Raw genomic sequence first — 23,417 nt, 5'->3', positions numbered from 1 at the left:
GAACTGGAAGTAAGGAAGCTTTCAACTGACATTTTTTGAGAAGAGTTTGGCTGACCAGAGTTCCCTGAAGAAGTGTAGGCTTTCCACCGGGGTTAAGCCATAGGAGACAGGGAAGGGTGGCTCTGAGAGCTCAGCCCACAAAACCAGGTAAGAAGCTTTTTTTGGAGGCACTGCAAATCCAACTTGGCTGGTCTGGATTGCTCTTTCTGTGACTACTTTTGTCTTCAGACTCTGAGGAAGGACAAGAGGGACAGAGGTGGGCTGACCTTTGGAAGCTACCTGGCCTTGAAGACATAAGCCATTCGAGTAAGTTGGAAATACTACTGGGGAAACTAAGGCAGAGCACATGCTGGACTGTGTCTTGCCATAGAGTGGCACTCTAATGCTATGTTACAGAGCTGAATTCGTACTGTCAGAGATCACTGATACAATCTTTTCATCTCAGTGGAAAAGACTTTTTTCTTGTATGTCTTAGGAAAAAACCTTGTGTTTGAATGGACTTTTCTAAACCATCCTTTATGGTCTGGCCCTTCTGTACTCAGTCCAGCCCTGGGATTCTCACTCTCCTGCTGTGGAGCTAAACAGCTCCACAGTGTTACACACTTGCTGGCTGCACCCTGCAGTTTGTGCTTTTGCTGTTCATCACAGATCTTGGCTACCCTATAAAATTAGAACTGCCTGTGAGGTGAATTATTCACTTCTACATCTGAGAAGAAACCATGTTGATTTGCTTTACTGTTTTCTATTTTGTCTATTGATTTTGGGGTAGTCCCAATAGTGTGGTCCCATAAAAGGCCCTACAGAACATTGTATTTGTTTTAACAATTTACAAAGGGTGTTCTTGCCTCCATGTCCCCTTGCCAAGTTACTCCAGGCATGAAGAACTAAATTTAATCTCTATAATTAATAAAGCACAAAGAAGATACATATTATGCAACTCTCCCCCTGCTTTGTTTTTTGGGGTGCCAAAATTGCAGTACGCTGTCTGGGAACAGCTAGGAAGTGGGAGAGTTCCCACCTGATAGATCTTAGCTGCTAAAAGGCAAAAAGAACACAGATGGCTGAAACCAGATTTCTGTATAAAATGAGCAACCAGTTTTCACCTGCATATCTAAGCTGGTAAGCTTGTTGCTGGTACCAGTACAAAAGTAGGCCTCTGAAAATGTTTCCAAGAGAAACATGTTTGCAAATGTTACAGTGACTGACAATCAATACCACACCAGATACCCAGGGCTCACAACTGTACAGGAGGGACTGTGTAAGACAGGCTACTACGGACGCAGATTTTATAGTGTGGTATTGCCTTCTGACAGGCAGATAGTGAAAACGGATAGCCTCTCAAGTGAAAAATCAGTTATTCCTCCCTCTATCCCGTCACTTACAGGAAGACCTACCATGTCTAGAGGGCAAGCAGAGCATATTTTGAGGGTAACGTTGTTATCACCAAGATGTTTTACAGGAGTTATCACTATCATTCTCCCTATCATAACGGGGAAAAAAAAAAAAATCACACAACTTACTAGCAAGCTTTAGAAACACCTAACTTCCTTGCTTTGTGCATTCCTCATTTATGGTAACTCAAGTCCCAGAACTCTATCTGCACTCAAAGAAGAGTAGGAATTTACCCTTTCTGTTACCGAGTAGTCTATTCCTCTTTCCTCATGCTGGCCTTAGAAACCTAGGTGATCTTTTGGAAAATTTAAAGAATCCCAGGTAAGCTTCTGTAAACATGTCTCAGGGACATTAATGCCTGGCTGACCACATCCCTGGTCTTCTAACTCTCCTCGAGTTTCCCAACGGCTGTCTATTTATCTTCTAAGCAGCAGATTACCTGCTTTTTCAGTTCACTCTGCATTCCTGCAGATGAGCTAAAAACGAATTTCCACAGAGAGCTCCCAGCCAAAGAAGACAACACTGTTCCCTTTCACTCATTATGAAAGAACTCCTATGCTCATTTGGACTTTAATTAAATTTTACCCATGCATTATCTTTCCCTTGTCCTGTTAGACAATTTTCTCAGTTTCATGGAAGGGCCCCAGAGTCCATGATCTTTCTGCTATTTCTGCCTGTAGTTTATAAAAAGCGATGAATAGAAGTTAATTATCAGTAGCAAGAGGTGCAGGTGAAAGTCAGGACTCTAAAACTGGGAAAGATGTTCTCACCATACTTCAGTGTGACAGAGTTCAGAGAGATGAATTCTGAGCAGGTTTTCTTTTCTCCAGAAGTGTCTGGAGGGCAATTTAGACCTGGGCCATAAGCCAGGTGGGCTTCTGGCATGTTTCACACACAGAACTATGGCAGAAATGTTTGAAAACTTTAGGTCAAGCCGGATGGCTTTAGAAAATACCCGGGGTCATGAACTGATACATTTTCTTCATTCAGTTTTGGTGGAGAATAAACAAGGGAGAGACAGAGGGCAAATTTCCCTCCAGATCCGTAAGTCTAGCCTTACCTATAAGGAAAAACATTTATCACTCAGTAAAATACTTTGAATTGTTCTATTTTGTTTAATACTGCATATAAACCAAAAGCAAATCTGAAAGAGAAAAGTTTTGTGAATGATTTGCTATTACATGCCTTTGCTGACTTTCCAAGCCCTAGGTACAGAGAATGAGATGCCTGATACTTCATACCTTGTGAAGTTCTAGGACATGACTCCTCTCCTTCCATGGAAGCTGAGGCATCACATATAAAATAGGTCAGCTGAACTGCCTCTAGCAATTGGCTATAACACAGGATCAGACAACTGTAATCATATGAGAACATTTCCATTGGAAATGAATCTTAGCGCCAGCGTCCAGTTTTCAGTAATAACGTCACTGAGCTTGTAAGTGCTTAGCATTCACAAAAGCAGGCCCCAGAGGCTAAGGAAGGATACCAAATCAATAGTCCTCATTGGACTAGCATCCACTTCTCACTGGGAAAACTTCCTTTCTCTCCTTTATAATGCATAATCTTTCATAATATACTCTCAGAAGCTGCTGAACTAATCAAATTAATCTATCTGGAATAACGTGTACAACAATGCCAAGTCTAATGAGGCAAGAAGATACATAGTTTCTATGTCTGATCTGTCTGGTTTACTTTAGAAAATACTACATTTATTATATGATTTGATGACTCTGCCAAACATATTATGGGCTCCCCTAAAAATGTCAAAAATTGGGTGCTTCCAGGCTAACTGGAAATGAAATACATTCAGTTCATTGACTTGTTATTAAGATGAGAAGAAGTAAGAAGGAAGAAAAATGTAATCTCTGACCCAGGGAAAACGAAAACTTAATGTAGAAGCTGTATGTAAACAGACTGTGTTGGCACTGTGCAAAACTAAGACATAAAGCAGAAAACTAAGAGGATTTGAGCAAAGAAAAGTAGAATTCCAAGTCAAAGAATACCTCTGATCTAGTATTTATGCCTGTCCTTGAAGATTATATGTCTCATACTTTATGTCTTATCAGTTTGATAAGAGCAGGACGTAACTGTATGCAACTTCTTTGAAGATAAAGTTTACACAAATGGGAGATCTCCCATTGCCTCCTTTCTCTTCATTTCAATCATTAAAATGTACTTTCTGCTCTACTCCCTTGATAAGCTTTATTTGAAGATAATATGAGCTTTTGCCAGTTTCAGATTGTGGCCTTCTGTAATGGTATCTCCTGCCTTTTTAGTAGTAAAACGCAAAATTATTTTCCAAAAAGGTCCTGTCCCTCAAAATGTTCAACATCATTGTTTGCTGCCTCGTAGCTACAGTGTGCTGCATGCAAGCACTGTATATGCAGGAACACAGAGTGATGGATTTGGAGTTCACATCAATGTCTTCTGAAGTCTGTACCGTTAATGTCATATCCACCATTGCCCTGATATTCATGTGTCCGATGTTGCACATAGAGAAGAGAGGAAAATCACACCCTAGAAAATGACCATAGAATCTCAGACATTGACAAAGTTGAAAATTGTCAAGTGATTAGCCACCCCTGGGCTCAGTTCTCCCACAGCTAATTTAAACCTGGCTTGGCTGTGTCTACCTAACACTGCAGGGCAGGGGTACTTGATGAAATGTCTCTGCCTTTCACAAGCAGGTCTGCTAATAATTATTTTTAAGGGCTCACCATTTGAGAGCCTGTAGAGTTTAAGAATTGTCTCCTCTGGTTAATGTTCAGTGGCCCGGTGACACAAGGTAAATGCTACCTTCCTTAAATGACTACCAAGGAAAGGGAATCTGCAGCGCTATAGGTGAGTGCCTTTGATACAGGGGCACAGCTCCTGTTCATGCAAAGAAATGCAATCCCTTTTCCCTCAATTTAAGGTTAGGTACTGCAAGTGCTAATTTAAGGAAAGATACACGAGAAGGGGAATCCGCACAGAGCTGGGAGAATACAGTTCCCACTGTTACTATTACAACCATCTCACAAAGACTTTCCAGTAATATCTATTTTTAACAACTGCAATGAAGCCAAGATCTTGTGTTAGGGTCATTTTGATGGTGCATGGAAGGCCTGAACTCTATGATATTCAGGCTGCAGTATCTGCTAGAACAGCTTTTTCACACTCTGTGCCTAATTCTCTATTGTAATTAAACTTCACTTTACCACAGTAATGGGCCTTCAACTGGGAATACAACAATTCATATCTCTTTGCACAGTGCAATGTAAAGGAAGATTTGTGTGAGTAAGAATGTGCTTATGTGTGCCCTGACTAAACACAACTGAAAAAGAAAGCAATGTTGAAACGAGTCATTATTTGCCGTTCTCTACCTAAGGTATTTGTGCACTTGCTTTTTTTTTTTTTTTATTTTTTTAACTGACGAGCAGAAAAGGATGATGTCAGTGGGTTTTATCCCGATTTTTTGTTTATTTTTAGAAGTGGACCAACAAATAACCATGACCTAAATTCTACAAGACAGAAGTGCACACAAGCACATTGTTAAATACCAGAATCTATTTGAGTTCAGACAATTTCAGCAGAACTGTACACATACATCTTCTTTAAAAGCAGACTACAAAAAACTAATTAACAGTAAGGTCTAATATTTAAGACAGATAGTGAAGTCAACCTTTTAACTTCTTTGTCTTCATGCAGGGATAATGTGGATATAGCATTAAGATTCAGACATAAATCTGTCAAAGGCAAAAAAGAGAACACCACTTTTAAATGAGCATCAGTTTTATACTGTCATTGAAGTGAAGCTGGAATCTGGATGGAACAAGCTTCAAACTGGGCATGTGCGGACCCTGCCATCTCCTGTATTTAAATGGAAGCCACTGCTGCTGCCCTTTGCTAGAGCTGAAGATGGAGTGAAACAATCTGAGAAACTGCACTGGATCTCACATTATTCCAGAGAAACTAATTGCTTTGCCCACACACAAAAAGGTAAATTGGCTGACTTAAATTCAGAGGAGAGCTTTTCTCTCTTTGTTTTTGCTTAGATTTTGTTCACCTGAATAATCAGCCCATTCAAAGGGGGATCTCTTGTCCCTCTGAGGACCCCAACAGCACCGAAACTGTGGAGTCCTTCAATGCATGGAATGACTCGGAAACCAATGCGTACGCACTGATGGACCTGCCTCTTAGAGCCCCAACAGTAAGTGTTTTCTGTCACTAAAAGCTGAAGCAAATAGTTCTGCTGGCAAAGCTGGTGTTTATAGAACTGTAAACAGACATTTAAGGTGCATGTACACATTTAATGCTGTAATGCTGCAATGGAACAAAATAATGAAAACTTTAAAATCTTTTTATTCCTTTAATTACTGCAGAAAGGACTGTAGAAGCAGTGTTTTTCAGCAGAGTTACATGGGCAGAAGACAGGGAGGAATGTATAACAGCAAAGTACAGCAAATATGTTGCAGACTGTGGAAACAACATATTCTCGTGCATTAAACAGCTGCTTAGCAGTTCAAACACAATGTTATCTTGTGTTATTATTCAAGATGGGAATCCTGGTCATTTCTGTAATAGTCTGTAAATGCAGTGAAGTGCTAATGTAAATGTTAAAGAGCTGTTATTTGCAGTTACCCAAGAGAGCGGTTGAGAATGTTTCCCCAGGTAAGTTCTACCAAAGCTCTTTCTCAGCTGTTAAATACTAAACAGAAAGAAAATTTACTTCTAACTGTGAAGATGATAAACTGTTGTGATGACTCTTCAGGATGAAACTTCTTTGGGCTCACTAAAGATATTTTCCATTCCATCCCACAAGCCTGAATCAAAGGAGTTCAGAAGTCCTCTTCCTAGTTGTAGTATACTAGTAGGACTAAAGTTTTGTTCACCTGCTGTTTATACAAAAGTCTGCTTAAAAGTAAAGAATAAAAAAATGACTCAAGATAGTTTTTGAAGTTTTTAAAGTTGGAAATTCAACTTAAAATCTTGATGTGGACATACCAGGTATTTTGGCATGGCCCATATTACAGAGCTGACATTTTAAAACTGTGTGCAAGTTTGAAACACTCCAAAAGGTTTTATGCATATAACGTATTGGATTGGGTGTTCCAGTTTGATCCTAATTTATAATGAAGGACCAGCAAATATTTTATTATTTGCAGAGTAAAAATGGAGTCTTTATTTGTTTATTTAATAAAACCTGTATGTGTGCAGTGTATTACAGAAAAATAAACAGAGAAGTGTCCTGAGCAAGGTGCTTACAAACTAATTTAGATGGATAACAGATGAAAAAGGATAGCAGAACATATCAGGGAGGGAGAAGAGGGACTGAGGAGCGCGTAGCAAAATGGAAAAGGATTCTGAGGGCAGTGTGATTTACATTGGAAAAATTAAAAATGGATTTTTTCCTTATTCTGCTAAAAGAGGTAGTTAGCTGTCCATTTCATCTGACTAGGTCAAGTGACTGTATTTTCAAACTTTTGCATTTTAATTTGACACAAAGATTTGTTTAAGAGAGTTTCGGGACTGAAAGCAACATGTGCTGCTTGTAATTGAGATTAAATCCGGAAGATAGGATACAAAATCTGCTATCCAAATTGCTCAACAGGACAAACATCATCTATGGCAAGCCCTGCTGTCTACTGGAAGCAGGGTTTAGCAGTTGGCGTCACCCTGCTGAAACCATAATTGAGGTGGGATTACACTCCTCTTTGTGCTGCCTGTCATCACAGAGCAAGCGCCTACAGAGGCAAGCTCAGAAATCAGAGCAAGGAACTGTGAAGAAAAATAAGTGTTATCAGTTGTTTGAGGCCTCTTGCAAGTAGGCAGTACAAACACTGCACCTAGAAACCCTAGGAAATTACAGTATTTCTGCTCTGATAATTTTTCTAAACTATATGATTTGTTGTAATGTAAAAGGCCTAACACTATCATTGATTGTATAAGGCATACTGCGTAAATAAGCAGCTTCATTGCCTGTATTTGTACAAAAATTAAGAACAAAGAAACCCAATACATTGCCAAAGTCAATGTGGGACCGCCAAAACTTGTGACGTTTTGGAACTGGGCTCTATTCCATTAAAACATTCATTCTGCAAAACTAATGCCTACAGTTTGAAGCCAGATGAATTCATAGAAGCAATGATAGCAGTCCTTATTTCCCTTTCCTTGTCATGTTTTACACCAAATTAGATACAATCCATCTGATCTCCAGGCAGAAGTAGCTGAGAAATGTCCTTGTCCTAGTCTTTTATGTTCCTGGCTTTTGAAACAATGTCACACAAATAAATCAATTAATCAATCAGAACCAGCACTGAAATATGTTCAGATCCCCAAATGACCTTATTAGGATTTCTGCTTTCCCCAGAACTAAACCTTGCTTTACACTCTTGCCATTGGGAGATTCTGAGGAGTGGGCTATATCAAATATGATTTATATTTAGTACAAGTATTTACAGGCACGATCTTGCTCCTGCCATCATTACTGTTAGCTTTAGTAGGACTTCAGTAATCAACATCTCCAAGTGAACAGTAATTAAATGATACAATTTTTTTCTCACTCTGAAAAAGAACAGATTTTTTTTCCCCAGTAATAGTTGAACTGTATTCTTTGTGTGTTGTCCTTTTTTCACTTATACAAAAATATTTTTCTCATACTGTGAGCAGGGGGGGAGGGTTGGTCTTTCAAAAATGGTATCTTTTCTACTAGAAGTTATTCAGAGATGAGCTGGTTTGGTTGGTTTGCGGGCTTTTTCAATCAATTATGAAATAACTATTTAGAAAACCTTCTCTTTAGGAAAATGTGTATAATAAACAGATTCCCAAGACAGAATAGATGACAGCACCAAACATCCCTGAGTTTTATATCTGATCTAGACTTCCTTTCTAAGCTGGACAAATCACTTAGGAATTGTGTTTTTGTGCTGGACTGAGAATTTTAACTCTCTTCAGACATGTGTCTTGCAGGGTCTTGACAAAATTCGTGATGAAATACAAGTTCTGACCTACACTGATGTTCTCTGTGGCTGATTCATTTCTACCCCTTCTCTGCTTGCACCAAGCCTTAGCAGAAGAGACTGTGCACTGCTGTCTTCCTGAAGAAGCAGTCTGGCCCTTCAAACTGGCCCTCCAGGAAGAATTCTGCCTCCCTTGTAACTAGCTGTGGCAGCAGGCCATAAACAGAGAATAATGAGTCTCCATGTTGTGCTGCAGCCTCCACAGACAAGGCCAGAACAGCAAGGATTTAGACATATTTATCTATTAAGCATTTTTTTCTCTCCAGACTCCCAAAAAGCATCTCAAGTTTATAAGTCTGTCAAGTTTACTGAATGATAACTGAAAACACAGGCAGTTCTGTTTTAGCTGTTTTGTTGTAGGCAGTAGACAAGCATTTCTTTAGGGAGAACAATGAGCATTTTAAGAAGGCAGATTGCATTAAACCTAGCTGGTTTTCTCTATCCTACTGTTTCCACAAGAACACACTTAAACCTGCTGGAAGGAAATATACTAATGTAGAGCAACTTCATAACTTCATAATTTCTTGCCACTGAATCTATTGAGGAAAATGATGGAGTAGGATTTAGAAAAGGATTACACCTATATATGGAGGATAAAAATTATTCTTTTAAGGGGATAATAACCCTGTTTTAGGGCACAAACCAACTACTAAGACTCTATAATGAAAATTAAATTCCCACATCTCTGTTCATTATACATGTTTGGCAAATCTGTGAAACACCCGGTCATGGTTAAAGGCAGGCTGGTGCTTTGTCGGGACTGCTGGTCTGAATCAGTGTGGCACTTCCCAAGTTCCTTACCACACCAAAATTATCGATCTGCTTCTGCAAAGCTATAGGGTAAATAAATAATAAATAATAAATGACATGCCTATCAGAGATTAAAAACACAAATTCTTTTACAATTCTAGCAAAAGGTCAGTTTTGATACACACCAAAACATTTTTAAATGTTTGGTATTTTAAAACCTGCTTTTCAGGTTGACTAAAATGCCGTCCTTGGCTACTGATATGTTCTCTGACTGACCCTCAGTACTTACTGTGAAGAAATTTTGTTACATTACAGTTACTACCTTGAAGTCCTCCCACAGCTTCCATGACCATTTTGTTTGCTTGCTTGCTTGAGAAATGTTCAATATTTGTATTGACTGATTGTCAGGGAGTTGGTGCTTCCCACAGAATTGTTTCCTACAGAATTAATACCCATCTGTGCCACCCACAGCACAGTTGGTCTGTGGGTATACTGGCACCCAGTGGTCCACAGACTCAGATGCAAGCATCTTTCACTTGTTGACTCTGGAAAGCTGTAGTCCATTGTCCAACCACTGGAAAATGTCCAACCTCTCAGTTTCCACTTCAGTTTCTTTGTGCATTTGGTGATGTTTTGAACTATTTACATTAAATAAACTGTGTTGTCACATCACCTGAAAAAGAAATAATGAAGTGCTGGCTTTGCCTGTTCATTTTTCTTATCTTGATTACGATGTGTTTACAGAACGAAGGCTGAACAGAAAAGCACGCAAGGCAACAATGCTGTGCATTATCAATGCAATTGAAATAGTTCAGAGTATTGTCAGAGGACAGTTGCTACAGTGGGGATTGCAGCAGTGGGATTTTTATTCTCCCCTGCCAACCAAGTACTCATACCATGGAGTGACAACAGAAGACAGAGACTAAAAAAGGTTAATCTGCTGGAGAAACCAAATAGATAAAAGCTCTGGGAATTGTTTGATTTCTTGACTATCCTGCTAGCCTGATTTCCTCAAGCACTCTCTTTTTCTCCATGTGCTTTCTTTTGATGTATAATTCCCCTAGATGATCTAGAGCGGAACTTGATACAGGCATGTGTTTTCATCTTCTAGTAAGGAAGCTATATGTATGCAACTTAGTGATGAATTTGAAGTGCTTAGGCCTGACCTAATGCCTTGTAGGTCAACTCTTACCTTTCTTTGCCTTAAAGAAGCATTGAATCAGATCTGTATTTCCAATAAAAACAGTGAAATTACTTTTTTTAATAATTGACTTTTTCCTCTTGGAGAACAGCCACAGTTGGACCCTGTGGTAAAAATCCCAGGCCTAAAGGAAGTCCACATTAAAATGTGAATTTATTCATCTTTGCCACAGACCTTTTTTTGGCCCACATATTTAGTATTATTTATGTCCCATCACTGCTCCAGTATAAATATTATTCCTTTATTTTTTTCCCACTTGACATTTTTATTGACTCTGAACTTGTTTCATTCCTGAATAAGTAATTTTAAAGTATTCTACTGTCCCTTAAATAACCTTTCCTCTCTTGTGATTTCTGTGTATTTATATTTATCTTTTAAATTTTTCCTTGTCCTTAGTCCTCCACAAATTTAATTCAAATTAAAGCCATTTTAATCTCTTCTTTGTAGCCACAACAAGCTCCTTTAGTTGCTTCATTTCTGTTACCTTGATCCAGTTCTGATTAAAATGGATAGCTGCAGGGAAAAACATCAGAAATCTCTATTCCATTAATAATCATCATTAACTCCCTGTAGAACAGCAGTTAGGAGATGTTCTAGCCACAAGGCTAAGAAGAAAAAAACCCCAATACAAACCAAAGAACACTCGATCTCATTTATTTAAAACAGTTTTATCTCAGACTCTCCCTCTCCATTTGCTATTAGCATGGGATTTTTTTTGTTATTTTACTTGCAGTGTGTTAAGCACAGCAATTTCTGCCTAGGCAAGATGCCCATTGATGTCGACGATGTGATGCCAATTTACACTTTGCTGCAGGAACCTGAACAATAAATGCCATGATATTGTCATTCAGTTAGTGTATCAACCTTCACATTTTGCTCCAATTACAATAACAGTCAGAGCTACATTTTCTCTCTTGAAGTTCAAAGTATTTGTCCAGCATTTCATTGCTGCTAATGTAGAAACGCAGGGAGTACACTCTAGATGTTGATTGCTGCAGGCAGATCTTCAACACACAACCAAAGACAATCTCTTCCATAATTCCAGACACTCCTGGGGTTCACCTCTTGCTATTGGCACATTGGTTTTAAGTACACACTGTCTCTAGTGACTTCAGTCCAATCTCACAGATATATTCAGAAGTAATATCTGCCTCTATTGTCTGAAAATACACATTTCCTTTAATAACTGGGATGTTGTCAAAGGCATTTCTGAGTTGCACTCTAACGGTGAATGCCAACTACTAACATAACTGTGAGATAAAAGGGAGAACTTCGTACCTACCTCTGGGAATTTCCTCCTTTCCTACCAGCAACCTTCCTTTTCCTTGGAAGGAATGACTGCATATGACAACTGTACCACCATCTCCCGGTACTTGTGGTTGGAAGGAACATATCCAGCCTCATAGCACTATTTAAGTTTGGTACAGGCAGAGACTTTGGTACAGGCAATTCCCCTGTCCTGGATCGTAGGCCACAGCCAAGTTGACAGTATTCACAATACGCAGACTAGAAATGATTCAAAATATTTCCTGGGATTTTCTCAAACCTGGTGTGATTGTCATAGCTCAGTAGCTGAGGAATGCCATGAGGCTTGAGCTAGGAGCAGTGGTCATGGCATGCCATTCTGGAGTGAGAGCCACCCCTGATGAGAAAATCCTGGCTGTGAAGAAGAGACAGGATCTGTCCATGCAGAAGAATAAGGATGGGGCTTGGTATTTTTCATGACTCCATTAGCTGGCTGGAGCTAAGACACATTTAGGACAGTGGCAGTTGCACAGAGGGGAGTGTTTAAGTCTCCTTGGCTGACCTTATATGAAAAGGAAGCAGAACAGTGGTTGTTTGGTGGTTTGGGCAGCTGTTCTCTCCTCTTCAATTTCTATCAGGTCATCCTGCTTCCTGGCTGCAGCCTTACTGTTTGCTTCATTACTAATCTGGGGTCACTTGGCCTCAAATGTGTTTGTGGCTCCTGATACTTAACTAAAAACATTTTTAAATTATTATTTAACATGCTGTAGTCTTCAGACTTGGTACTGAATTTTGCTACATTAGTTTATTAAGACACAAATGCCTTCCTCAAGCGTTTTATCACATACTTCACAGAGAGCAAAATACCTTCATTCAATGCAGAGTGAAAACAGAACTGGTATGGAAACTAGGCATAAGGTATAAAGGATTTGTGGTTTAGTTCTTCTGATCCTTAACTTAGTTTCCGGAAGACTCTTCTCCAATACTGCCAGGCTTTTGGTAACCAGGTCTTGAGGGCACCTTGCAATTCAGTGCTATTCAGTGGGAGAAATGAAATAGCCGTACTACTAAAGGAATAAATGCATATTTATCCATAGAATATAATTTCAACTTAGTCAGAGTAGTCTAGCCAGTGATGTCAAAGGACAACAGAAAACATACTTCACAGGTACAGAAACTTTCCTGAAATGAAAACTACAGAAAACATACTTGTTGATAAGTACTGCATTACTTGATGTCAGATGCAATTAAAAGGGTCCCTTCCTGTCTCTCTTTTTCTCCTCTATATCCTTATCTTTCTTTTGGAAAATAATAGATTGCTTTTCTTCACCAAGATCAACAGTAAACATATAAACCGCTCTTTGATCTTTGCACTGCTGATGGCATATTTATCCTCTGAAGATGATCAACAGTAAAAGTAATTGGACAGCAATTAGCTTATTCTGACATTTTTTGCTTGCAGTCTTGACCATTTCCTCTTCTAGAGGAGTACATGCCAGCTTATTCAGTAAAGTCTGACAATATACCCATGACTTCTTGTTTACTCCACAGAAGATGACAGTGCAAGATGTTCCTGGTGCCTTTCCTACCGTGGATGTCCCAGACCATGCCCATTATACAATTGGAATAGTCATTCTTATAGTGGGAATCACAGGAACTCTGGGTAATTTCCTGGTCATCTATGCTTTCTGCAGGTATCTTTCTTTTGCATGTTTTTTTAAATACTCAGATCTATGAACTTTAACAGTACCTTGACTGTGATCTGCAAATGTAGCACAGACATACATACTATCAGACTACTATGCAGACATAGTGAAATACACCAAGTAACATTGCTGTAGGAAAAAAGTGGCAATCTCCCATTTCCCTATGACTTCCTCCCATTAACCATAGCCATACCCATAGCAAAATTATTAGCAAAATTGCAAAGAATCACCCAGATAAGCCAAGCAATAGAAAAGCAGCCAAAGCAGAAACCTTCCAGTGAATTTTTTTCTACTGGACTGATGAGTTGTTTTGCACCTGTGTCTCCCACATATCTTCCCTGTTTCCTTCCACCTGCTCCTTACTACTCAGTTACTTTTTCCCTCTGTTCCTTACTGGCCATGGCTCTTGATTTCACATTTTTTAACACTTGGTTTACTTCCTTTTAACTAAAGACACGTTCCAACTTTTGTATTTGAAGGAAATCAGATCTCTGACAGCCATGTGATATTTTCACCATTCCTGTTCACTCATCCTGTTTCTGTTTTGTCACACTGGGGCAGAGCACTGGCATGCCATCTAGGCCAGTGAGCTTCTACTTCATGATTGGTCTTTAGGCACTAATGTAATAAACCAAAATAATAGCATTTATATGATAATTTGGTTGTGTTAAATTAAATCACTGGAGTGTGGACGAAAGTAGTCTGTGTCTCGAGCCTGTACTTATGCGGCGCATTAAATGGTAGGTTTCAGTATGTGCATTTAGAGTAGATAGCAACACTTAAGTGTGAATGTCATGGCCTTAAGAACAGCAAAGGTGTCGGTGTGCAGACCAGGTATGTGAGGATGAAGTACCTGAGCTAGCTTAGCTCTTTGGCTGGTCCTGTACAGGAAATCCAGTCATGGCAGTTGTAGTTCCACTGGAGGACACAGCTTGCTTTCATTTGAAGATGTTATGAAGACATAACATGAAGATGTTATGATAGTAAAGTAACAAGTACATCAGAAGCTCAGAGAACACATCAGATGCCTACAAAGCAGTCTCATGTAAAGCTGCCTGAAATGGAAATGTGTTCAGTAACTTTGCAGACTACTGAACAAATACAAGCGGCCCATAAACATCTAATAATAATATCTCCTTGCTCCTAAGTTGACAGATAAGGGATAGCAGTCCTAGTGATTAATTCTGGATCAGTGCAAAGAATCCATCATTTATTTCTGGTATTTTTCAACTGTGTCCAAGACTGAAAATTTGAGATAGGAGCTAAAAAGTTACACAGAGCCCCAAACTGAGGAGCTCTCAGTTGAGATTTTATGTGCACCCTTTAAAACAGTGTCCTACAATAGTACAAATAACATGTACAGCCAGGATACACTGAAGGCTGTCTGTTGCTCTCTTTAAAGTCAGCGTCTGAGCCAGTGAAATGAGTGTCATACAGAAGAATGTATGATGTAAAACAAAATGCTTGATGTGGTACATAGTGAGTTTGCTTAATCCCTGTATTTGGAAGTCAATGTTGATCTTATCAGCAGTGGAAAATGTGCTCCCCTCCCCCTGCTTAACACGACCCAGATCCAGAAACCCATAGAGTACATCAACTTTAATTTCCTGTTAATCATGGACATGCAGTGCACTGGGTCAGAATATTTAAAGAACAATATGTTTTACCCCCATCATTGAGCTGGTTATCAAAACACTCTTCTAAAGTGCACAGGAGTATAAGGGTGTAAAACTGAGCCTTGCTTATGTTCTCTCATGAGGGAAATAAGCACTCTGCTCTAGCTTGCTGTGTAGTGTGCCTTGATATCTGTGAAGCTGCCAAGGCTCACAGGAAAGAGTAACAACATAATTAACAGTGCAGCAGTGTTTAGCAACATTCCTTCTGATCTCTGTAGGAGTAGGAGCCTTCAGACTCCAGCCAACATACTCATCATCAATCTAGCTATTAGTGACTTCCTGATGTCCATTACGCAGTCTCCAGTTTTTTTCACCAACAGCCTCCACAAACGCTGGATTTTTGGTGAGAAAGGTTTGTATATATTCTTTCTAAGATATTACTAAGTATGTTTTTACCATAGTGGCAGTTAATTTACTATTTCCTTATCCTCAGGTACCCTTGCAATGTTAAGAATATTTCTTAACATCATTTCAAAGTTGACACGCATATTTCTTTGAACATTTTTGTCTATGTCCAAATTAGAGGAAAGTTACATACATGAGATAGATACAAAGGTGACATTGGCAACGTAAGCCACAGGACTAGTCTTCTTGCCAGCGTTCTTTCCCAATGATCTCATAACTTAGTTACTGGCAGAGTTCTATGAGAAAGAAGCACCATTCCTCAACACACCAGCTTAAAAGCCTCGCAAAAGTGAGTTTTCGCAACAGATATATTAACTGAACATTTCCTGTGCAGTAAGAAAACGTGAAATTAAGGTGCTTTCATTCTTCCTATATAACTGTAGTAAGAGGAAGACTAATCTTTGCCTCTTGAACAGGAATTGACAGAGGAAGGTCAGAGAAATAATGTTGCTATTTTGATCACTGATGACCAAAAGCACATTTTTTTAGTTCCAGGAAGTGTTCAATCAAACACATGTTAAAACAAACAAACAAACAAACAAACAAACAAACAAACAAACAAACAAACAAACAAACAAACAAAAACAAAAAACAAACCAAAACAAATGCCTGCTTTTAATCATTAGGTTGTTTGAATAATTCAAATCACTCATTAATATATTTATAGTCTGCATATTTACTTCAGTTATGCTGACCTTGAGATATAAATGGTTCCATGATATCGAAATAGCTATAACCCATTGTTAAGCAAAACAGCGGTTTCTACAGGAGCTACAGTAAAACGAGTTAAACAAGATATTCGTGGACTGATGAAATGATCCCACTAGAAACATCAGAAATCAATGAGTGAAAATATGTTAAGTATCGCTGTCTCTAGCAATTCAAGCAAACAAAATCTTTGAAGTTTATCTCCATGGATAATGTAATTAGCAAGACAGCAGCTTTGAAATAGCATTACAACTGCAGGAAAACTGAAGTTCCATTGCTTTATAAATTCCAGAAGACATTAGTTCACAAGAAACACAGACTTGAACTCTCCCAGAAATTAATTAGCATGGGTAGATTAATTTCACTGCTACTTCTGTCATCTTCATTGAAAGGCTGTGAGCTGTATGCCTTCTGCGGAGCTCTTTTTGGCATTACATCTATGATTACTTTGATGGTGATTGCCTTGGACAGATATTTTGTCATCACAAAACCTCTGGCTTCTGTTGGAGTGACGTCTAAGAAGAAGGCCCTAATAATCCTGGTAGGAGTCTGGCTGTACTCTTTGGCTTGGAGCCTCCCGCCCTTCTTTGGATGGAGTAAGTGAAATGGAATAAAAGTTTTTTTCCCACATAGCATTGGATTAAAGACTGGTTACAGACATAGAAGAGGGTTGAATTAATGGCTTGCATATTAGGCGTGAATAAATCAGTTTGAAGAAAACTGATAAAATATATCTCAAAACTAAAGATCTGTAACCAAAAGAAAAAAAAATCCAGTGTGTATTACAGCATATTTTATGACAATGGTGCTTTTCCTTAAGCTCATTACTTAATAAAGAACAGTAGATCAAATAAAGGCCAAAATTTATGAAGGATGCACCCATCTATTATCCCATACCTACCTCTGTTGAATAAAATTCAACAATGTAAGAGTGAAATAAATGTCTTTGTGGTTTTTCTGATTACTTTTTTCCTCCCCAAAGGTGTTATGTAAGATAGTAGTGTCAATCTAAATTTCTTTATTCACATAAAAGAGGAATACAGTCTGAGTATTTTGTGCAAGTACATCTTCAGTAAGTCTTGACTGTGTTCCAGATGGGCAAATTGCACTAGGTGCTGGTCACATTCTCCATTCAGCCATTGGTATCTTCACTAATACCTTCAAACTGGAACACACATATGGCATCATGTTCCTTGGAACTTGTAACAAAGAGAGTTTCTGTTATTCTTCCTCACTTGAATCTGTCTCACTATCGTAAATTTATTTCCAATGAGTCATCAGCTTCAGACAGTAAGTTAGAATGAACTCATCATTCAAAATCCCGGCCCATTATTGTGCTTCCTAATTCCAGAAGAGAATTGGTCAGCTCAGCTGAGGTGAGAACACAGCAATGATTGATTTTCCCAAAGAATGTTGCAACCAACTCAGTTTCTGAGCAGAATTTCAGCAGGTTTTTGTTATTGTCTTGTTATTGTCATTCTGATCCCTCATAAACATGAAGCCTGATTAAACAGGCAAACTGCAGTATTGGGAGAAGCAGCCTGTGGTTGAATGAGGAGCTGTTAGAACAACAAAATGACAATATAGTCCTAGATTCCAGATTCTTAATTGGAGAAGGTAGAAAAATTGCTTGAGGGGTTTTGTTATCCTGTAAATAGAATCTAATAGTACCCACAGTACTAACTCTCATACAGTAATTAGATGCATCTGAGCACATCTGATAGAGTATTTTTAAGAGTTCAACAGAAAATCTCACTGTAAACAGTGAAAATGAAAATAAAAATGTAAAAAGATATTGTTGCTGACAATTTCTTTACTTAACAGTTTGACACAGTTCATTCAAGGACATTACATTTTATTTCAGGCAGAATATTACGTATTTATGAATTCTTTTAACTTGTACTCAACTTTACTTCATGCCAAAATTAATTTGATCTGCACAATAAATCTTTCTCCTTTGCACAGTAAATTTTTCTTATCTGCACAAGCTTAAAAAAGTGGGAGCTATAGCAATCAGTTTCATTTCACCCTTTGGGAAGACAGCAATTTGACAGGAAAAGGAGATATTTAAAACCAATATGGGTCTGATCCAAGACCCACTGAAATATTTGGAGAGATGCCCTTTGACTATGTTGAGCTGTAAACAATATTCAAGAACTGAAACAAAATTATTCCGTTTTCCAATCTGAAGCCTTAGACTGCTAAGCGTCAGTACAATAGGGCAACAGAGTGAAAGAAAATAAAAAGAGGTGCTTTAAACAAAGAATCACATATCCTTTTAAACTTTTTTTCCCTTTAAGTGAATAGGACTAAATCTAGTGTTATTCAGAGTATCTTCCTCTAACTTCTGCACTCAGAATAAGAATCAGTTCATGGCTTATGCCTTCTTTTGTCTTTCTAGGTGCGTATGTTCCCGAGGGTCTGCTGACTTCCTGTTCCTGGGACTACATGACTTTCACACCATCAGTCCGCGCCTACACGATGCTGCTTTTCTGCTTCGTCTTTTTCATTCCTTTGCTTGCTATCATATACAGCTATGTCTTTATATTTGACGCTATCAAGAAGGCCAACAAGTAAGTAGCCAACAGTCTTAAGTTTTTATCCTTCTATTTAAGTGACTGCTTATTTTCTTAAAACAAAGACCAACATAAGAAAATTGGGAAGTTCTTCATTTTTAATTTGTACGCACGACTGAGACATGAAATTCTGTCAACAGTCAACTTGGTAAGAAGTATGATGCTTAGAAGTGCCATTCCTGAATTTAAGACAGAGCTGCTCTAATGGTGCAGAAAAGGCTATGAGTAGCAGCAATAGAAATCTGAAGGATGAGAAAGGACTAGAGAAATTAACCAACCAAAAGTACTAAAGGGACATCAGAGACACCTAACAATAGTGTATCAACAACTATTCCACAGAAAAATAAATGTAATTGAACATGTTTGACAAAGGGTGAAAGAGAGGTAAAACATTTAATCACAGGCCTATGAAACAAAAACTGTTGTAAAAATAAAGGCCAATGTCTGCCACTACATTTGTAATCTGTAGATATCTGTCCTGTAGATATCAGCATACCTAGTCACATAGCTCAGAAGTACAAAGTGACAGCAAACTAGCCAAGCTGGACTTAGGGAAGCAAAGGCTTCTCTAACAATACTTAATGTAGCATTGTTCAATTGGCTTGAATACCTGATTTATGTGGAAAATCCTCTGGTACAGGACTACCTTTTTCACTGAAGCACATGTGAATTTTGCCATTGATTAGTGCAACAGAATTGCACTGAATTGTGAAGGACCAGTCACATACATACATTAACACACATTAAAAGTGCATGGCTTTTAGCATAAATGAGCACAAGAGTAATTGTTGCCCCATTTTATGAAGGTATTTGCTCAATTCCCTACTACCTTTTTTTACTGTTGTACGTTTATTTCCCATAGGTCTATTCAGATATTTGGATGCAGACGTGGAAATAAAGAGTTCCAGAAACAGTATCGGAGGATGAAAAATGAGTGGAAGATGGCCAAAATTACACTGATTGTCATCTTGCTTTATGTCATTTCCTGGTCACCATACTCTGTTGTTGCTCTCGTAGCTTTTGCTGGGTAATTATGAATGTATCAGCAAATGAATATTCAGTGACAGCAAAAGGTGTGAAATTGTAAAAGACAGATGAAAGTCAAAGCTACTTGTCAAGTTTAATATCTGAACTGCATCCAAAACACTCACATATTTAGCAGTAACATTTAAAAATGAGGCATATGCTGACTGTGATTTTTTTCTTAGTTTGACTTTAAAAAAGAAAAAAAGAAAACAGGAAGGTTATCACTGGCAATGTACTGTTACTGTGCTGATGATTTCTGAATGCAGTTTCTCTGTGCTAGCACAATTGAAGTATCTGAACTTTATTTGGCACCAAAATGATAAATAAGGGGCCCAAAAAGATCTACCCAGGGGTTGATTCTCTCTTCTTTCTTCATTTCTTTTACTTAAAAAGTCTATTCATTTTCTTGTGCTACATCAAACTGCTGAAATGCTTTACATGTATAATCAAGTTCAAAATTAGTACATACTTGCACTAGGGAGCTTTTTGATGCTGGATACAAAAGTTTGTAAATATAAATCATTTAAGCGTGCTATTCATCTGTTTAATTGTCAGCATTTTATACAGTAATTTAAATAAAAGCACACTATTAATACAATATCTGTACACAGCTTGACAGCAGACTATAGTTGATACAACCCAGGTACAAATAACCAAATGGGAGTCGGGATGTCTTGGCTCTAATCATGGATATTTCTCCCATGTTAACATGTGAATTTTCCTGCACTTCAGTTTAGCCTTTGTAAAGTGAGTGTGACTATCTACTTTAGAAAGTCTTGTCATCTGCAAATCCTCAAATGGAAGACTCTTATGATAGTACAAAACACTTCTCTTTGTATTTTTCAAATCAAAAATAAAAGTAGATTTTCCTAAAATTGACACACAGGATAAATCTACTTATGGTGGAGCATTTTGGGAGGCAGAGGTGATTTTTGTCACATACCTAAGGAAGAGGCCACTGCAAGGCCTCTTCTCAAACATAGCTTAGGAAAGCAACTTCTTAAACATAGCACTTCTAAAAACTTATGCTTAAGAAGAAAAAATGCTAAGAGGATTCTCTCCTTTTGTATTGAGAGGGGCAATTCCAAGAAGCAGCAAACATTTTCTCCATGAAAGTAAACACATTCCTCACTGAGAAATGTGAATCCTCAGGATGTGTCCCAGTGTCCCACTTCCTATCACAGGGGGAGATAGGTGCTGGGCACCCACCACTGGTGATATGTGACCAGCTAGAGACAGAGAAAGAACAAGAGGACAAAGAAATGCAGCACAGCTACCTTGCAGCACTATGCGCTTTAAGATACCTCAAAAAAAAAAAAAAAAAAAAAAAAAAAAAAAGGGAGATGCTTTAAGTTAACAATTTTAGTTATGTAGAACTGTCAGGCTGTCCCATATGACTCAGCATCTACCTTAGGATGATCAAGTGCCTGCTGAACATGACTTCTAGCCCATGTCTTACACTGACAAAAATCTGAACAAATGGACAATTTTATAACTCTACAGTATGTGACAATCGAGCATTTGCAAATTTTGCTCATGAAGACATCTGATGAGCAACACAGCTTTATTCAACTTTTTTCCATTTCTTAACTATGCCTTTTGGGCGATCCTTCTGGGGTGTTTCAGAGACTAATAGTCCAAGCCTGGAGGCCTTCTGTGGACTTTTATTACAACAAACTCAGATAAAATCACTGCTTGCCACGTATGGGAAGCAGACATGGAGTTTGTGGCTATAGTCTTGGACTAAAGACAACTCATCTGACAGAGTAACAACATACACAAAAGGAAGGAAGAACCTTAATTCCTTTAGAAAATATTTTGGATGGGGAATACTGAGCTAGCACAGTCATGCTCAGTAATACTGTTAGCCTACAGGTTGTATGTTCTGGGAATGGTTAGCTTAAACAAAAGCCTTTGTCACTGTTTCTGTTAGTTAAACTCTCCATCAGTCTTACCAAAGCATCTCTCATTTCAGGGTCAAAAGCTCCATTACAGCAAGGTCATATTGTTGTGCATTCTCTAGAAATCTGTGAAGAATTACACCTCTAACCAATGCTTTAAAAGTATCTTTAGGAGAAGCCATATTAAAAATTGTATATGGAGAATATGCTTATCAGAGAAAAGCCTTAAATTAGAGGTGAAATGGCATCTCAACATCCAGGCAGCTGACAAAATGATTCCTGTATTACCATTGGCAAACCATTTCCACCTCATCACGGAGCATAAATATTCCCATAGTAAGATGAAAATTTTCTTCACCAGGAAGATGAGCTGCCACCTACTTATGCAATTCTCTTCATTGTTTGTTTGCAGCATTCATGAGAGACCTTCTTCTGAGAGAGTCTTGAGAGGAAAACCTGTTTTCTCCCATAATATTACAGGAATACAAGGCTAATTAAAAGATGGAGCTTAGACAGTCTTCTCAGGAAGAAGTGCAGTGATAAAGAAAGGATGTTTTCCTTGGAAGGAAAGACTGACTTACTGGGCCATTTCACTTAGAACTCTTTCTATCAATGCAGGAAGAAGTCTTCATAGCCTCTAAGCAGATCTATGGAGAATTTGTCTGGTAGCAACTGTTTATGAAATGTTACTGTTATTTTTGTCTGAGCTGTTCTATTGACTTTCTTCTGACTGCAAACTTATGGGCTACTTCTATCTATCTTCAAAAATCAACCTGCTGATAGCAGCATGGCAGCTAACATCAATCATAATTCTTTCATCCTTTAAAGTCACGTCATCTGCATATATGCATGGTCACAGCAACACATGAGCATAACATAAGACACTTGAAAATACTTTCTCTTCACTATTTAGTTCAGAAAAAATACTTCCTGTCCAGTTTTTAGTTCAGATCAGGCAAGAAATAGTTTAAATAGGAAAATGGATTTATTAGTTATGTTTGCCTATAATGCCTCATTCTGCACACCTATTTAATGACACATTACTCAGCAAGTATATCTGCTGAGTTTGGAACAGACAGATACTCTGAAGAATACACATTCACTTATTGAGGGCTGACTTTATCCCTAGGGTAAACAACATGGGAATTACCACCATCCTGAGTCATAGCAGTGAAGTGCTGCAAGAGAAGCCCCAAGAAAATCATGTTTCTCAGAAATGTAATTAGGCTGGTGTTGACCTTTACAGGCAAAAGATGCAAAATTTGTTCTCTCACTGATTGGGTACAGAACTCCTCCTATTACTCTCTCTGGAGCACTAATAAAGCATTGTCTTGTCAGTGTATAACTGCATAGACTACATAGAACTCAGTACTAAATACATAATGCATTTGCATTACTCTAGGTATTCCCACGTCCTAACACCCTTCATGAACTCAATACCAGCTGTGATTGCCAAAGCTTCTGTCATTCATAACCCCATCATTTATGCCATTACTCACCCCAAATACAGGTAAGTTCACTCTTTGGTGATACGCCATGTTTAATATAGCAAAGAAAATCACACAGTAACTTTGTCACTTTTAGAACCAGTACCTAAACCCTGCTTCACCTGCTCATTTTGCCTTTGCAAGACAGCCTCATCCTCCCGAAGAATACTTCTCAATGCCATATAAATGTCAGTGGAATTTGTACTTGGAACAAATTACTATGCAGATGGGAGATAGAGATGAGATGTTAATGGATACTGATCAGTACTTACAGATTACATGACTAAAGATAGAGACCTTCCCACCTCAAAAAACCAAATTTTTAAACTATCATCATGAGAGATGC

General features: G+C 38.3%; 2 protein-coding genes across 2 annotated transcripts in view; one reads left to right on the top strand and one right to left on the bottom strand.

Annotated features, from left to right (window-relative positions):
- LOC122154850 (translation initiation factor IF-2-like) overlaps nucleotides 1-23,417 on the bottom strand; it is an 81,101-nt gene that overhangs the window by 33,377 nt on the left and 24,307 nt on the right. The gene's annotated exons all lie outside the window — the stretch shown is intronic.
- The window catches only part of OPN4 (opsin 4), a 28,991-nt gene continuing 10,395 nt past the window's right edge, over nucleotides 4,822-23,417 (top strand). The window contains exons 1-7 of the mRNA XM_032994120.2: nucleotides 4,822-5,581; nucleotides 13,138-13,280; nucleotides 15,187-15,320; nucleotides 16,474-16,677; nucleotides 18,483-18,654; nucleotides 19,520-19,684; nucleotides 22,987-23,094. Of these exons, the coding sequence (XP_032850011.2) occupies nucleotides 5,555-5,581; nucleotides 13,138-13,280; nucleotides 15,187-15,320; nucleotides 16,474-16,677; nucleotides 18,483-18,654; nucleotides 19,520-19,684; nucleotides 22,987-23,094 (953 nt within the window). The 5' untranslated portion in view covers nucleotides 4,822-5,554. The remainder of the gene's footprint in view (nucleotides 5,582-13,137; nucleotides 13,281-15,186; nucleotides 15,321-16,473; nucleotides 16,678-18,482; nucleotides 18,655-19,519; nucleotides 19,685-22,986; nucleotides 23,095-23,417) is intronic.

This window comes from Tyto alba, unplaced genomic scaffold (assembly GCF_018691265.1).
Source record: "Tyto alba isolate M040663 unplaced genomic scaffold, T.alba_DEE_v4.0 Super-Scaffold_1, whole genome shotgun sequence".
NCBI lineage: Eukaryota > Metazoa > Chordata > Aves > Strigiformes > Tytonidae > Tyto > Tyto alba.
The sequence above is the reverse complement of the archived record's forward strand: the minus strand, read 5'-3'. Positions and strand labels throughout refer to the sequence as shown.